The 16,855-nt window shown below is 46.4% G+C and overlaps 1 protein-coding gene across 1 annotated transcript in view; it reads right to left on the bottom strand.

The window, feature by feature from the left end:
* DDRGK1 (DDRGK domain containing 1) overlaps positions 1–16,411 on the bottom strand; it is a 33,869-nt gene extending 17,458 nt beyond the window's left edge. The window contains exons 1-3 of the mRNA XM_056489254.1: positions 16,254–16,411; positions 8,578–8,742; positions 29–135 (exon numbers count right to left, since the gene is read on the bottom strand). Of these exons, the coding sequence (XP_056345229.1) occupies positions 29–135; positions 8,578–8,742; positions 16,254–16,341 (360 nt within the window). The 5' untranslated portion in view covers positions 16,342–16,411. The remainder of the gene's footprint in view (positions 1–28; positions 136–8,577; positions 8,743–16,253) is intronic.
* Between the last annotated feature and the right edge of the window lie 444 nt (positions 16,412–16,855).

Consider the following 16,855-nt stretch of genomic DNA (forward strand, 5'->3'; position numbering starts at 1 on the left):
GGCTCAATACGTGGCAGGAAACTCTCACCTCTCTCTGTGCTTTCCTGGCTTGTTTCTCTTCTAATTTCCTCTGCTTCTTTGCTCCAATTTTCCCAGACACCTGAAATTCTGGCACCTCCTCAGCATCCTCTTCCTCTGCAACATGGCATAAATGACAAATTTTAAATCGTCTGTCAGAAGTCCCTTGGAGAAAATTTCAGTGCTGCCTAGGAAAGCAGCAGCAGATGAAAAGGAGACACACACACACTTCAGACAAGACCCTTTTAGATGGAAAAAAGGAAAAAAAAATCACACAAGACTGCCAAAGCCACAGAGCAGAAGTAACAAGGCAAACACACACTCAAGTGAAGGCAGAAGCAAAAATTTCCTTGATCCTTTGAAGGAAGGCTTTTCATAAGTATTTCTTGCTTTCCACAATTAAAAGAGAGACTTTTTCTGATACATAAATTGTGCTAATGGTTGTCATTATTTATCTGCTCAATATTGGCCTGCAGAGAATTTCTTCCCAGTTACCCTCAGGCTGTGCAGAACACATCCACTGAAAAAAGTGGGATTCAGAGGCACCCCACTCATCCACTGGTTCCAGCCTGACAGAAATAACTTTTCAGGGATGAGGGGAAAAAAATCCTTGAAATGCAAATCTTGGGTCTGCCTGCAGAAAATGACATGTAAATATTTGCCTGTTGTATGACAAATGGTTGTTTACAGAGGTGATTTCTGCAAGGGTGAAATATGAAAGAGTTTTATGCTCAAAGGGTGTGCAAATGAGGATTTCTGTTCACTCAAGAGCTGAGGAAAAAAAGAGCTTTCAAATGCAGCTGCTTCCTCCCTGCACAAAACTCAGGAACATGTGGCCACTTTATTTGCTGGTCTAAATCAGTCCTTGGTCCCACCAAAGTCCTGGGGACTGACCTCAGCACTCCCAGAGGAATCCTCAGCAAACTTCACAAACACCACACATCTCCACAGCCATGGCAGGCTCAAAGTGAAAGATCCCCACACACTGATCCCTTTTTTGGGTAAAATTGGTGCTCTGAGCATCCCCAGTGCTGCTCTGCTCGATGCTGACTTCAGATCCAAACTGGAAGAGATTTGGCAGGGCTGGTGTCAGGATGTTTTCTGGAGGGAACTCTCTCCAGAGCACCTGGCCCCCTTTTTTGGGAACTCAAAAAGCTGCTATGAAAGGAGCATATGGATGAATGACACTCCCCCTTCTTTTTTCATGAAGAATTAGGTTGGAAACATTCTTGTTTTACTAATTCCAGGACACAGAACAGGACTATGGTTAAACCACCAAGACATCATGAGAAATAAATGTATCTGAGAGCTGTGTAGGTGGCTCTCAAATAACAGCTGTTTTCAGGAGAGGGAATTCATATGAGCCTGGTTCTGAGAGGGCTTCAGAGAATTACTGGAGTCTGAGTAGATGATCAAAAGGGTTCCCCTTTCCTGCAGCACACAGAGCAAGGAGGGATACTCAGACCTGACACAGTGGCTTCTATAGATTTAACGATGCTTAAAATAACTTTATTTATATTTTAAATGCAGCATGGAGGGGAGTTCCAAACACAATGGGTGAGCACACCCAGCACCAGCAGTTATTACTCCAAAATTAACAGCTCAGCTCTGGTATTCTTGTTTAGAAAATCATTTCTTGCAAACACCACAAGTACAAAACACCATCTATGACACTATTCCACCTGAGGGCTTCTCAGATTTCATCTATATTAAGATTACCTGAGCCAGACATGAGGCAGAAATCTAAGGAAGGTTTGTTTTAAAGGCTTTTTTTTCCCACTTCTGGATCAAACATATGTTTTGTTGTTCAGGAGCATTTCTTTCCTCCTGTTTGAAGCATCTGATGTGACCCTTTAAGCACCACTTCCTCCAGTGTGTGGAGTTACACCCAACAGAAGCCAGGGATGGGGATGCAGACACAGCACATGATTCAGTAGAGCTGGGGAGGTCACCAGGGCACTAAACCTGATATTAGTGCAATTAATATGGACTAAATAAAGCTGAACATGCTGACAGCAACATAAACACACAGGCAAAGCATTTGCTGAATCAATTTGTTGTTACAGCAGAACAGCTCCACCAAAAGCAGGGAGGCTGCTGCACACAGACAGAAATTCTTTATTTCTTTTTAATAAAGCAGTGATTGTTTCAGCAGCTTTTAACAGTCACTTTTCACACACTCCTGGCTGGGACAACACTGGGAGACCCCATGGGGGGTGAGTCCATAGGAACTGGCACTCCATCTGTCCCTGAGCCTGGGGGGTGATGCAGGGGGTTCAGAGTGCTGGTGAAAGCAGTTCAGCATCCCCCAAGTGCTGGGTGTGTGCCCAGCTGGGAAACCCCACACAGACACCATTAAAACTCAAAGAAAGCAGGACTACATGGGATACTGGAATGATGCTTTCCCTGTGAGGGTGGGGAAGCCCTGGATGGAATTCCCAGAGAAACTGTGGCTGCCCCATCCCTGGAAGGGTCCAAGGCCAGGTTGGACACTGGAGCCACCTGGGCTAGTGGAAGGTGACCCTGCCCAGGGGAGGTGGAACTGATGATCTTTAACATTAATCCCAACCCAAACCATTCTGTGATTTCAACAGTCCCACCAGTTCCCATCTCAAGAGTCAGGAAGCACAACCAGTGTCACATATTCTGCTTTACACAAACGTGGGGCTCTCAGCTCAGAGGTGGCTAAAGGGAATCTTTGCTTCTCCTTGATATTTTGAACATATTGAGAGGCAGCACAACAGGAAAGTAATCAGTCACACAGATGTCTGAATTCCTGGGAATACACAGACTTATTTTTAAAAATGCTTCCCAGTTCCTTTAGAAAATGTGCTGGTGTTCCCTATCAGGACAGAAATTTAGCAGAATTCTGTACTGTGTACAGAAGAGACAAAAACTTCCAAAATAAACCATCAGCATTATGTATTTCAGTTATCCCAGAACCACAGAATGGTTTGGATTGGAAAGATCCTCTCATTCTCCAAATCCCATCCAACCTGGCCTAGTTGTCCTTGTCTTGCTTCCTTTTAAATTTTGGGTGAAGCAAATGGATTCCCATCCATGAAAAAGAATGAGTTGCACAGGTGGCTACTCATAAAAATCTTTTGGGCACAGCCAGCTGCCTTATTTACTATTTATGCAACACCTAACAAAAGCAGTAAGAGAAAGGAGAGGGGGGGAAAGATGCCAGGCAAAAGCAGAAGATGTTATTAACAGCAGGTAATTAATACCCAACAGATGTGTGACTCCAGCCACTGGAAAGGTGTGGCCATTCCTCAGTAACACAATCCTGTGGTGAGATTATTTATAATCTTAATTTCTATGTTTTTTAAATTTTTAATTTAATTTGGTAGCTATCCACTTTAGAAACTGAACAAGAAAACTGTTTATTCATCTGAAGCCACAAAAGCAGGCAACACTCAGGGCAGAAATTGCAGCAGACACAAAGGAGGCCAGAGCTTTAGAGCAGAATGTGAAGTTTATTCTCAGCTAAAACCATCTGGCAGAAATGAGAAACCACAGACCCCCCTGCACAGCCTGTCTGTGCCTGAGAGGGATCAGACACTCACTGGGGGCACTCTGACAACACCAAACTCACTGGATGAGTAGCAGCAAGGCAAAATATACTTTTGATTCACTAGTTGGGATATTAGTCAAAGTTTAACTGTACTAGAAAGGTTTTCCTACTGATTAAGCATTAAAATAATTTCAACTACTAGGCCAATTAACACAGCTCCATTTCACAAGAACAGCGTGGGATCATCACTGGTTCTAAATTTACACATTTTCCAGATCTTTCAGTGCTCAGAAAATGTGCTTATTTTAAGAGATTTCAGCACAAACACGTTCTTCTGGAACTTATGCACAATATCCATCACTCAATGGGGATGAAGAATTATTTTTGTATTATTTTCCCCCAAAAAGTAGCAGGAAACACTCATGCAAGATTATTTTAGCTGCAAGATTTGAATGCTGAGCTCAGATGCCACACAAAGCCATACAGAGCATTTTAAAATACCCAATTATTATAATTTTAAAAACTTTTAAAACCTTTCTTGTTTTTTACTTTCTTTCCCAATAGTGATTAACACAAAGAAAAATGTGAGATTCTGATCTCCAATCCTTGCCATGCAAAAGAAGAGAGGAACTTATGATTTCACTTATGTTGCACTCATTAACTTTTCTTTATTATGTTTCATTTTACAAGCTTGAGCACTCAAGACTGTCAAAAGTTGTTGGATTTATCATTACTGATGCTGTGCAAGTAAAATAATTTAACCAAATGTTCACTGTACTGGAGATTCCAACACCTGTGCTCAGATGCTCAATGCTAAAAGCTCAGAGAAACACCATGTAGATGTTGGGATATTTAACCTTTTGGAGGTTTTATGTTGCTGCCAGAAATAGAGAGGTCACAGATTGGGGTAAATAATAAAAGCAACCTGACAAAATCAAATTTTATCTTTGAGGGAGTCCTTACTTTCTCTTTGTTAAAAAACCAAACAAAGTCCCATTTTTCAGCAAGACATTTTGCCACAAGTCAGAGAGGTCATTTTGAAGATGTGAGAATGAGTGTCTTTCAAAATCAAACCCTTGAAAAATACTCCCTGGAAATGGACTGGGGTGCTGAGGCTCTTCTGGCACATCCTTCCCTTTTCCTTTTTTTCCATCCACACCCCCAGCAGACCCTGAGTGTGCCCAGTGCTCCCTGTTCTGGGGGACACTTTGGAAAGTGCTGGCATTTCTCAGACAAGGCTGTTTCTTGCTCACCATACCATGATTTAGGGCAGTTATAATCACCAGTTTCTCTCTCCCTCACATCAACAGCAGCAAAGTTTTGGCCCAAGACACAACTCCAAGTGACAGAAACTCCTCACCCTCATTATTTTTACCACAGCTGGATCAAGACAACCCAACTGTACATGTCATTATTTCATCTTCATGAGTTTCTTGTCACTTGAGAGGAAATGAAGTTTTTAATGCAAATATCAGAATGGGTCACTTTCTGCTCCAAAATGCAGTCTCAAGAGAAGCACCTTCTGCAATGAGCTGTTTGCAGTGTTCAAGGACAAGGAGCAGGTTTGGAGGGTCAAGCTCAACCTGAGAGCTGGACAAGTGTTTTTTCTGCACATGATCAAGTAAAAAAGCTCTCAACAAAACACCCCTATATCCACCCAGAGGTGAGCAGAATCCAAGTGGATGCACTCAGAGCATCAGTCAGGCAAAAGCAAGAGCCAAGCACACCCTCCTTGGATGGTGAATAGAAGGAATTGGAAATTGGAAATGGGTAATGCTATTTATTTACACTACCACAACCCTCAGTCCAACTCCAATTTCTCCCCTTTTCCCACTGCTTAGCTTGGCCTCTCTTGCCCTAAATGATTAATGCCTGAAATCCTCACCCATTTATGCCTTGCAGCATTTTCAGTTTGGCTGTAGCCAGTCCACAAAGCCACCTCTGTCTGGGTTCAATTTAAATTAAGACACACAGAGTTAATTAAGTCTGCTAGCAGGGATCTCAACCCAATCACATGAATACACAACTCTCCTTCCAGACTCCTTTTGCACAGGGAAAGGGGCAGGCACCCTGCTCCAATGTGCAGAGCACAGAGGCTTTTAACAGCAGTGCCAGATTGCAGAGGGCTGCAGGAAAGGCAGGAGTGTTGTGGCTGGAATTAAATTGGGCAATTTAAGGCAATCAAAACCATTTTTCTAGAACAGCTCAGGGGTCTCAGTCATTTTGAGAATTACTTTGTCACCAAGGAGAAGCATGTCCCAGCAATCTTTGGTGATCAGAGGGTATTTGCAGGTGCTGATGTTCTCCTGACAGGTGACCTTGGAGCACTTGGTCCCTACTGAGAAACACTGCTGAGAGACTGAGGCAGGGTGGGCACCTGGCTGCTGCTGTCCCATGGCACAGCCCACATGGACCCTGGCACTCAGGAACCCAGCACCTGTTGGGTTTTCCTTCTGGGAGCAAAGTCAAGATATTTGCTGCTGCACTGTTGTCTGTCTGGACAATCTATAACAAATTTAATTAGCTAAATCCTCCAGCAAGCTGAAGAATTGCAACCTGGTTTAGCTCCACTGGCAATGGGTGTAGATTTGAATATTGAAAAGAATCATTTACTATATCTGTCTGTATTAAATGACTACTGAAGGGACAATTAAGTTTTCAAGGTTTTGATGTTAGTGCCCAGAGTTTGGGGTTGTTTTTCCTCCCCCATTCCTCTGTGAGAGATTTGAGTCCTGGCACAAGCACAGCAGCTCAGCACAGGCAGCAGAAACCGTGGGCTACAGCTTTACCCTCAAAGCTTCTTTCTCATTCTGGAATTGAAATCTGATTGTTAGATGGAAAACAGAAAACCCTCATGCTAACCACAACTCCAAAGTCTGCAAGTGCTGCTTTGGGGGCATTTCCTAGAGTCAGCAGAACTGGCTCCCAGCAGGCAGAACTCTTTGGTGCCAACAGCACTTCCCACCTGACTCCTCTGTGACTCTTACAGGGACACAGGGATGGTCAAGGGCATCCTCACACCCTCCCTGAGGTCAGTGCTCAGCTTCTTGCAGCGATGGGCTGGTGAAGAAATCTCTTCTTGGAAGAAGTCAGTGACACAGAGAAGGATCAGGCAGCTTTGCCCAAAGTTCAGCACAGGCCCAGAGTGGAAATTCCACACAGAGAACAGAAACTTACCAGTACAACATGGTAACAAATGAAAAAAAAGTCTACTTTGGTTGCAGATGTTCAGAAGTTTTCAGAGCATTTACAAGGCAAGAGTAGGGAAACCAGACTGGCTTGGGTTTGGTGTTTCTGTCTAAATTGCCAAATAATTTTGCTCTTCAGCCCCGGTGTTGCACTGGGCTCTCGTTCCAAGGAGTCAATGAATTCTGTAGCACAAAACTCTGCTGTGGAGAGAACTTGCTACTCCAGCTGGTTCAAATGCAAGCAGCAATTAGGCAAAACTGCTCTTTACTGTAGTGACACAGAGAAAATGCAAAAAAAAGGGATAAATCCCAGAGTGATTCCAGGCTTGTGCCACATGTCCACAGAGAGGTCCTTAAAACATTCAACACATCCTTTTGTAAGGGGAAAACCCAAACCCCACACTAAGGCAGGTAGCTCAAGGCCAGACTGAAGGATTTACAGCAGAGTGTGGCTAATCCAAATTAATAATGGCCACTGGTCACTGAGGACCTCAGTGCTGGGGAATCAGGGACAGCTGCTCCTCTCCACAGCTCAAGTCTGTGCTCACTCTCCAAAGGCTTCACTGCTCCTGCTGTGCACCTGTGCTCAGCCACTTGGAAAAACCATCCCAAAATATGAACAGAACCGCCCACAGAGGCAGCACAAAACAGAAGCAAAGAGCAAGAAGCTGTTTTAATTTGGGTATGAAATTAGGGAAAACAAATAAAAGAAGGCATGTCATTTCAAAGGGAACTTCATGCAAAAGCAGCAGCACTTGCATCTGATGTACAGAAAGCTGCAAAAGAATTATTTATAAAGCCCAATGACACAGATTCTTCTATTGCCAGAGTGACAAAGTAAGATAAGATGAGCCGTTTGCTTTGACAGCTTCACTGTCGGCCTTCAGCATTCAAACTTTTGATGTCTGGAGTTGAAAACCAAGTATTTTTAGATTCCATTTTCTTTCCAGGATGTTATCACTGGAAAAGAAATAACCAAAGTTGAAAAGTTCACACCTGTCCAATCTCCATCTGTGAAACTGCTGAACATAATTAGCTGGAAAAGCACATTTACCTGCCAACATGAGGCTTTCTATGAACTGCAGGGCAAGGAAAGCTGAACAAAGTGCACATAGTCCCTATCAAGGCATCACAGAGGTGTGTGCTCAGTGCTTTCACCTCCTGCACACCACAGAGACACCCTGCTCTCCACCGCAAACTTCAGTGCAGCAAATCCCACTTGAGCAGAAAGCCTGAACACTTCACCCACGATCTGAAAGCAGAAAGAATCCAGGGGGGTGAATCATGGTGATCTCATCTCTCCAGCAATAAAGAGAATAATGTGTCAAGCTTTGCCAGAAAAGGGAATTAAACTTACAGGGTGCAGAAAGATGATGTTTTCACTATATTTTTGTCTATGACCACACCACAGAAATATAGCTGTGAACTGTAAATCCAGCACAGGATTTACACAACACATTGTCAACAACCTGCTGGCAAAATGCTGCAGTCTGTGGTGATCTCCAGTTCATCCACTTGATCCTGAGCATCACCTGGATAGCTCATTGGAGAGAAAACTCCACATCCTACAGCTCGTTATTCAGTGGAAGGTGTAGATTCTGTTTTCCCTAATTTAATTTAATTCCCTGCATGGCTAAGCAGAAAATACAAAAGTTTTTAGGAGGGATGTGAGGAGTCTGACACACAAATATTCAGGATTCACCTCAGGAGGAGGCAGAGGTTAAGTGTAAGGGGTATATAGAGAAAAGGGACGAAACTGTGAATAATCCACCAGCAAACCACCACTTCCTCCAGGAGGCAGCTGCACCCCTTCCCTTGCTGTGAAGGGCTGTTTGACTGTGTGCAAGGTGTTACCTTCCAGCCACTCCTCTGCCTGCTGGGCTCTCCTCTGGGCCATCAGCCTGCTGCCCATGTTCCTGCGGCGCCGGGGCATCCCCTCCGCTCGCTCCTCGCCCTGGGGCCGGGGCCGGGCCCCCCCTGCTGCTGCTGCTGCCACATTCTGCTGGTGCTCCTCGTCAGCTGCAAGAGGGAAACCAAATATTCCTGTTAAAGCTTTCACTTCTGCCTCTGCTTCTACAGCAAGGACACAAAAGTGTGGTTTTCATTTTAAAGTATTCTGGTTTTTTAATTTTAATTTGTGCTTGTGTAATGTAGGTTCAGCTGATTGAAACCTCAGAGGTGAATGTTTCAGAGAGGAATATGTAAATCATTACAAGAGCAAACAAGGATCACAAATTACAGCTGAAATAAACACAGTTACGAGTAACTTCATTCTACCCCGCTGATTTAAACTCCCCAAAACAGAGCTAGGTACAAACTAAGAGTCACTGCAGATCTCACTGCATATGCTGCAGTTACTAATTAAGATCTGGCAAATGAAGAATATCCTAACAGGAGCAGCTGGGAGGGTGGAACTGACCAGTGGGTTCATTTTACAAGTCTTCCATAGGAAACTCTCAGATTTTTTTTTTTTTTTTTTTTTGAGGCTTCCTGTTGATTTTAACTATGGCAGTAATGCAAAAAACCCCCAACAGATAATGGTGAAATATCATCATTCTTGATAACTGCTTTGCATATTCTGTTGATAAGCCTAACTGATATTTGTTACCTGCTCAATCCTGCAAAGTATTAACTTTTAAGCCTTAATTTAAGCAAATATTTAAATGGCCTCATGGAAAACTGCAGAACTACTCACTCAGCTCAGGACACAATTATTTTGTGATCTGCTGGATTATGTTGTGTCCCACCAGGAGCACACTGTGCCAAGTCTCCAGCATCTCCTGATCCAAACAATGCCTTCCTAAAAAAACTCCTATTAGCATATCTCCCATCAGAAAATGAGATTCATTATGACTGAATCTGGGTGTGCCTGCAGCTCACCTCAGTTATCTCAGCCTTCAAAGTGCTGCCTTTGGGGCTGATAAGGACAGGGCTGCAGCCCCAGCTCAGCAGGGCTGCACAGCAGAGCCTCCTGGGGCAGCTTTGGCCAGCTCAGGCTGCTGCAGCAAAGATGTCACTGGGGTGTCAGCAGCCCCCACAAACTCTGTGACATTTGGAACTGAGTCAGTGCCCTGCCACGCTGCTGTCACCCTGCTGGTCCCATCCACCTCTGCAGACAACACAGGGCTGTGAGAAACCATCTCTGTGAGTGCAGAGATGCTGCTTCAAGGCTTGCCCAGTCCTGTTCACAGCTCATTTGGAATGCTATAGGAAACATTTTCATCATCACTTCTTGGACAATAATAAATGCCAAAAATGCTCTGCAAAAAGCTTTTTATACAAACGCAGTATTTCACTTCCTAAGTTCTTGAGATATGCTGCAATTGAAACCTCAGCATCCTTTCACCTGCAAGCTTCAGTAATTCCCAAGATGGTCCTGCCCAGCAGCTCAGCTGTGCAGTTCCAGCACTCATTCATGCTGGTTTTGGTTCCTGTTGTCCTGTGAAACAGAGACTGCTTTGCATTTTATGAAAGAGGAATCTATTTATAAGCCATAAATTTATTTCAAACGGAAGAGCTCAACCCTCACAGAGAAAAACATGTGAACCAAGCTCTCTGCTTTTCTCCATTTAATTCTCTACAGGAGACTCAGTAATTCCTCAAAGTGGACTGGGCTCACTCAGAATATACTAAACCCCACCAAACCTGCCCCATATCATGGTCAAACACACAGGGCAGCTGCTGGACAGTATTTGTCACATCACCAAACTGTGCACATTAACAGAAGACACCAAGCCACTATGGAATCGCATTTAGTAGAAAAAGAAATGTTTTAATGAAGCTTTTTTCCTTCCTTCCTTCCTTCCTTCCTTCCTTCCTTCCTTCCTGTCCCTAAAATATTTCTCCTGACTGCAGATTCTTTTCCAGCAGCACACAGCTGGCTGAACATGAGCCAGGGGCACCTGAGGTGGCAGCAGGGCCAGGGCAGTGCCTGTCCCTTGTGCTGGCACTGCTGGGACACCTCCAGTGCTGGGGGCACTTTTTGAGCCCCTCCCAATAAGAAAGACCTGGAGGGGCTGGAGAGAGTCCAGGGGAAGGGTCTGGAGCACCAGGAGCAGCTGAGGGAGCTGGGAAAGGGGCTCAGCCTGGAGAAAAGGGGGATCAGGGGGACCTTGTGGCTCTGCACAACTCCCTGACAGGAGGGGACAGCGGGGGGGTTGGGCTCTGGAAACAGGGACAAGAGGAGAGGGAACGGCCTCAGGCTGGGCCAGGGGAGGTTTAGATTGGATATTTGGGAACATTTCTTCATGGAAAGGGCTCTCCAGCCCTGGCACAGCTGCCCAGGGCAGTGCTGGAGTCCCCATCCCTGGAGAGATTTAAAAGCTGTGTGCATGTGGCACTTGGGGACATGGGACAGTGCTGGGGGAATGGTTGGACTGGATGATTTTAAAGGACTTTTCCAATCTTTTTGAATCCAGCATCCTACAGCTTCTGTTTGCCAGGCACTCGGCTGGGCAGGGATTTGGAAAACATGAAAGTTACTCATTGCATTTCTTCCTTCGCAGGAGAAAATCCTCATTTGCTCTGCTGTCACACACCTGGACCTGCTCCCTCAGGGGTCAGGGCTTTGCCTACCAGACTCCAGACACAGCATTTGTTACAGAATGCTGAAAGTTCAGCTCTGCTGTGTCACACACTGATGGCACACAGAGGGGAGGCTTCACAGAAGAGAGGACACACTCAAAAATCACATTTCCTTTTCCTTGGGACTGGACTGACCATCAGATCTGAGCTCAAGAATGACTTGCTCTGGGGTCTGGCCCTGCTGGGTGGTTTTTTTTCACCTCCTCCTGCAGCACAGGGCGGGGTTTGGCTGCTGCACTTATCTGAACACATCTCTTCATTTTCCTGGAGCTGCAGAGGTCTCAGCAGTGGCACCCCAGGCTAGTCAGATCATGCAGAGATTAGTCACACAAGCACTAATTAGCCTTGATCCAGAGCCATCTGAGTGAAAACTAATGGCCAGCATTAAAGAGGTGAGACAAGCCATGCACAAGCTTTGCAGAATGGCAGGCCAGACTGAATTAATGAAATAAACCCCTCAAATTAACAGGTAACACAAACAAAACACTCAACAGCTGTCTGGGAAATGGACACGGGCTCAGCTTGTATTTGAAGCTGCGGTGTCCAGGGTCTGACTCAGCCCTCAAAACATAAGAATATTTTTGTGCTGGGCACAGCAGCTCTGCCTCGGTGCTCAGGAAGCATCAGTGCAGAGATTATTTCAGCTGACTTGTCACCCAGGGCACAGCAGCAGCTCTGAGACTCTGGTGTCTCCTTCCTGAAGGGAGAGAGAACAGCACTGAGTTCTGCAAGGAGAAATCAATCATTCCTGAACTGCACCACTGCAAAAAACACCATGGAATCATTCAGAGCCCAGATCAGGATCTCATTTTACACTCTCCAGGTAGAAATCTGTCCCTTCACGAAATTGTGCAAACTTGTGCTTCCAGCAGAGATGCTTTTCTAGAGAAGCAACCCCTTGCCTATGACAGCAGCTTCCTCTCGGTTCCCCAGACGAGCAGGTGACACCTGGCTGGCAGGAGGAGCTCTGGAACTGGAGGAACTGGTGGCAGCTCAGGGCTGCCCCAGGGACAGAGTCCCCCCACCTGCTGCACCCTCACACGTGCTGGCACCACCCAGCACCTTCTGCCCCTGTGCAAAACCTCTGAAATTCAGAAAGTGATTCAAAATTCAACAGGTGGAGGGGCTTTGGCCCAGTGGAGCTTATCAGAAAGAGAGGTGGCAACCACGTGTAAAATCAAGAATTGACACTTCATTTTTTTTTTTTTTTCAGCAGAACAAGTCCAGGCATGATCCTGCTGAAAACAGCGTGCTGCTCCAAGTGACCTTTCAAAGCAAATACAAAGGTACAGGATTTACCTCTCCTGATCCTTAACTCCCTAAAGCAGGCAAGTCATGAGCATTTTATAAAGCCAATTTCCATGAGATAACACAAAAGGAAGCTGCTGCCCCAATCCCTGAAAAGGTGAGAGCTCCCACCACTTCTTCAGGTCCAATGTCCCTGGTTTCAAGTCCTTTGCAGGTGGCAACACAGATTAATTGGCAGAATTGTGGCAGCTTCCATTTTCCACCTAAGAAAATGGAATAGGAAAGCAAATTCATGCTTAAAATTAAATTTTGTGGCTATTAAAGACACCACAGTACCAGTGGCTCTGAAAAATAATTTCTGTTGTGTACAGTGAACAAAGTCATCTCCAGAAGCTAAAATTTTGTGAAGGGCTTCATCATGACAGAAACCAATATATTAAAGTAAAAAAAAATCTTAAAACTACACTAAAAAAAACATGACCAATTTGGAAGTGTCAAAAAGTTACCATTAAAAAAGGCTTCAACATGATTAAATTGTCGTGAATGTAAATTAACTTCAACCAACATGCTCAAAATCAATATTAAAGGTTTTTTAAAAATAATTCATACTATTTAAAACTAATGCTTGGGCTTCAATTTAGAACTTTGAATGCTTAAAGAGAAAATAAATCCTCCCAAACACCACAGCCTCTGATTTATCCAAATCACGACAGGAGTCAAGCTCAGGAAATGATGTGTTTCTCCAGGACATGCATCCCTCACTTTTACCAACAGTTCATTTTACCTCATTCATAGGAATCTAGTGAAATTACATCAGTTTCCAAACATTTCCAAGAGAAAGATTTAGACCAGGTCTGTGGAAGCAGAGGCATGTGAGAAATGTGTTGGAAAATTTCATTATTATCAGAAAAATCTGCTTTTAACACACATCCCTTACCTGCACAGTATTGCACTGAGTGACTGTGTTTATACTAAAGGTGTGCTGGTTTTTCCTCCTAATTAAAAATTATCAAAGCAAGAAGATAAATAATACACATTCCAACCCCAAAACACCCCGTATTCCAAAAATTTGTGTAGGTATAGACCAAGAATTTAAGTTTGTCCTGACTAAAACATCTTCATTTGACATCTGGCAGCCACACAACCTCACTCCTTGCAGTGTGAGAACACACTGAGGTCAGTGAGTTCACAGCCACACCTGACTCCTTCCCACAACACTCATTCCCACCCACACGAGGTCACTTCCACCACAGTGGCACTGGCAGTGCTGGTTATGGTTGGACTTGGTGATTTTGCAGGTTTTTTCCAGCCCAGATGATTCTCTGATCTAACACTGGGTTGGAAGTGCTGCATCATCCACCTGCTTCCCACAACTGCACTGGGTGAGGTGGAAAAGGAGCAGAAGTGGGACATGGCACAGGATTGAGTCTAGATGGCTCTGGCATATTTCCAGTGAGGGAGACTCTGCACCCTCCCTCTCTGGGCCACCCTTCCAGATCTCTCTCAGTGAAGAAATTCTTGCTCATGTTCAGGTGAAGCTTCAGTTCCTTCCTGTTCCTGTTGTGCCATTGCTGGGCCTCCAGAGCAGAACCCTCCCTGCAGGCACTGATGGATTGATGTGACCAGCACTGTGAATTCTGTCCCCATCTGCTGCAGCCGGGTGGGGCAGTGCCCCTGATCTCCTGGCACACATTATCTGCTCATGGGCCATCTTTAAACCAGCTGGGCAATCATCTTTATCTTCCCACAGCCCATCCTCCCTCCAGGAGATATCTCCTGTTCATGGCCAGTGAGTCCCAGGGCATGACTGATAAAATTCCATCATCCCACTGGGAGATGCTCCAGCCAGGGGAGGAGCCAAGCCTTTCCTACCCAGATCAAAACTGACATTTGGAACACCAGAGCAGCCTTTGCCACTGGATTCCAGAGGAAAGCCAGACCTTTCCACATCATCCCTGCACCTTCAGAGGAAACTGCACCTTCTCCAGGAGCACTGCTCCAGCTGAACCACATCTGCCCCTGCAGGAGGATGCAGCCACCATTGAATGGGACTGTGCCAACACCCTGACTGACTGACGGGTGTCAGCTTGGATTCTGACTCTGGCAGGGTTGGGATTGTTCTGTGTAATACTGCATTTCTATTTTAATTTTCCTAGTAAAGAACTGTTATTCCTAATTCCCATATCTTTGCCTGAGAGCCCCTTAATTTCAAAATTATAATAATTTGGAGAGAGGGTGTTTACATTCTCCATTTGAATGAGAATTTTCTGCCTTTATTGGCAGATACCTGTCCTGCAAACCAGGACATGGATGAAGTCCCCTCTCAGTTTTCTCCAGCTCCCTCATCATCCTCACAGCCTCTACTGGAGCCACTGCAGCTCCCTCCTGTCTGAGGAGCCCAGAGCTGGACACACAGCCCAGATGTGCCTCCCAGGGCTGAGCAAAGGGGCAGGATCACTGCCTGACCTGCTGGACATGCTCTTATCCCAGGATCCCCTCAGGATCACTCCCTGACCTGCTGGACATGCTCTTATCCCAGGATCCCCTTGGCTTTCCTGGCACAAGGGAACACTGCTGGCTCAGGGACAGCGAGCTGACACCCAGGTCCTTGCCATGAAGTCAGACCCCAGTGTCTGCCAGGGCTCAGGGCTGTTCCTCTCCAGTGCACGACCCTGAACTGCACTGTGCTGAATTTTAGAAGGTTTTTCTCTGCCTGTCCAAGTCCCAAGGGTGGCACAACTCTCTGAGACAACAGCTGTTCCTCTTTTCCTATTGTGATAATTGGTAAATTATTCGTGTTAATCCTACAAGTTTTAGAGTTTGTATAAACCAGAATAATTAAAACAGGAAAAGAACATGAACCTAGATAAAGGGAAATATATGATTAAACCCACTCTGTTTAAATCCACCTGTTATGAATATTGTGTATTCCAGTTTGTAGAAGAAAAGTGCCTTCCATAGTCTGAAAGGTTTTTTTGCAGAATCAGATTTCCTGCCTTTGTGTGATCAATCACAAACTAACTGCTAAAGATCAGAATTCCCACTTCTTCTGTTTTTTTATCTACCAAGACCAGATGGTTACATGACCGATTGTACCAAGAGCTGTCCCACGGAAGTTTGGAAGTTTCTTTGACCACCACTGCTTACCTTGCAGAATTATTACAACAAAACCATAACAATTATCACTACAAGGAAAACCATATTATAAAAAGGGAGCTGCAAACCAAGCTGGGTGGAAGCGTGGAGTGAGCGGTGACCCCTCACGTTCTCCCCAGCGCGCTGATTGCTCTGTCTATATAAAATAAAGCAATCTAAATTTTGCTGAATATCGAGACTTTTGTTCCTCATTTATAACAACTTCGAACGCGGCGCCCCTCACTCTGAGGCCGCTCAGGCCGGGAACCCCCAGCAGCAGCAGCAGACCCGCAGCCCGGACGGAGAGCGGGGTGAAGACGCCGGGACAGCCCCGGAACCCTCCCTGGGACACCCCAAAACCCCTGGGGACCCCCCGAAATCCCCGCTCCCCCAACATGGCGGGCTCCCCTCATGGGCCCGCGGCGCAGCGCCCCCTGGCGGCTCCCGACAAACCCGCCCCGCTCCGCGCGTGCGGACCCGGCTGAGAGCAGGGCCGCGCCCACCGGAACGGGCCCCGGGGGGGCGAGTCAGGCCCGGCCCGTCCGCTCGGCGCCGCGACCCACCTGCCCTGGCTTGGCCGCGGAGGCGGGTGGCGAAGAAGAGAAGGACGGCGAGCAGCACGGCAGCGGCGGCGAGCAGAACCGCGTCCATCCCGCAGCGCCGGCCCCGCCCACGGCACCCTTGGTACGCCCCGTCCCCTTCCACTGCCGCAAGGCCCCCCGCGCGCGGGCTGCCCCGCGGGGTGCCTGTGGCGGCGCGGCGCGGCGGGCGCGCTGCGATCGGGCAGGCGCGGCGCGGGCAGCCCGCGGGAGGGGTCCTGACCCGTGCCTGAGGCGGGCGCTGAGGGAGGGCGCGGAAAAAGGAATTAGAGGCGGAATTAAAGCAGCAGTTAAAGGAGAAATTAAAAACTCTGAGGCAAAATCGGCTGATCTGGCTGCTAAGGGCGGCTGGTGACGCGTCCGTCCTCCACAGACGGCTGGGGAGATCCTCAGGTGTGACCCCGCACCGGGTTTATCCCAGGCATGCCCTGACAGCTGTCAGGGTGTCCCAGGCAATGGTGAAACTTAATTTACATCTCCGAGGAATTTCTGTCTTCTGCCTTTAGGTGTCGAATTTGGGAACGGGGTGAAGTTGGAGCTGCCTGGCTCTGCAGCGTGTCAGGAGT

This window comes from Oenanthe melanoleuca, chromosome 4 (genome assembly GCF_029582105.1).
Source record: "Oenanthe melanoleuca isolate GR-GAL-2019-014 chromosome 4, OMel1.0, whole genome shotgun sequence".
NCBI classification, from domain to species: domain Eukaryota; kingdom Metazoa; phylum Chordata; class Aves; order Passeriformes; family Muscicapidae; genus Oenanthe; species Oenanthe melanoleuca.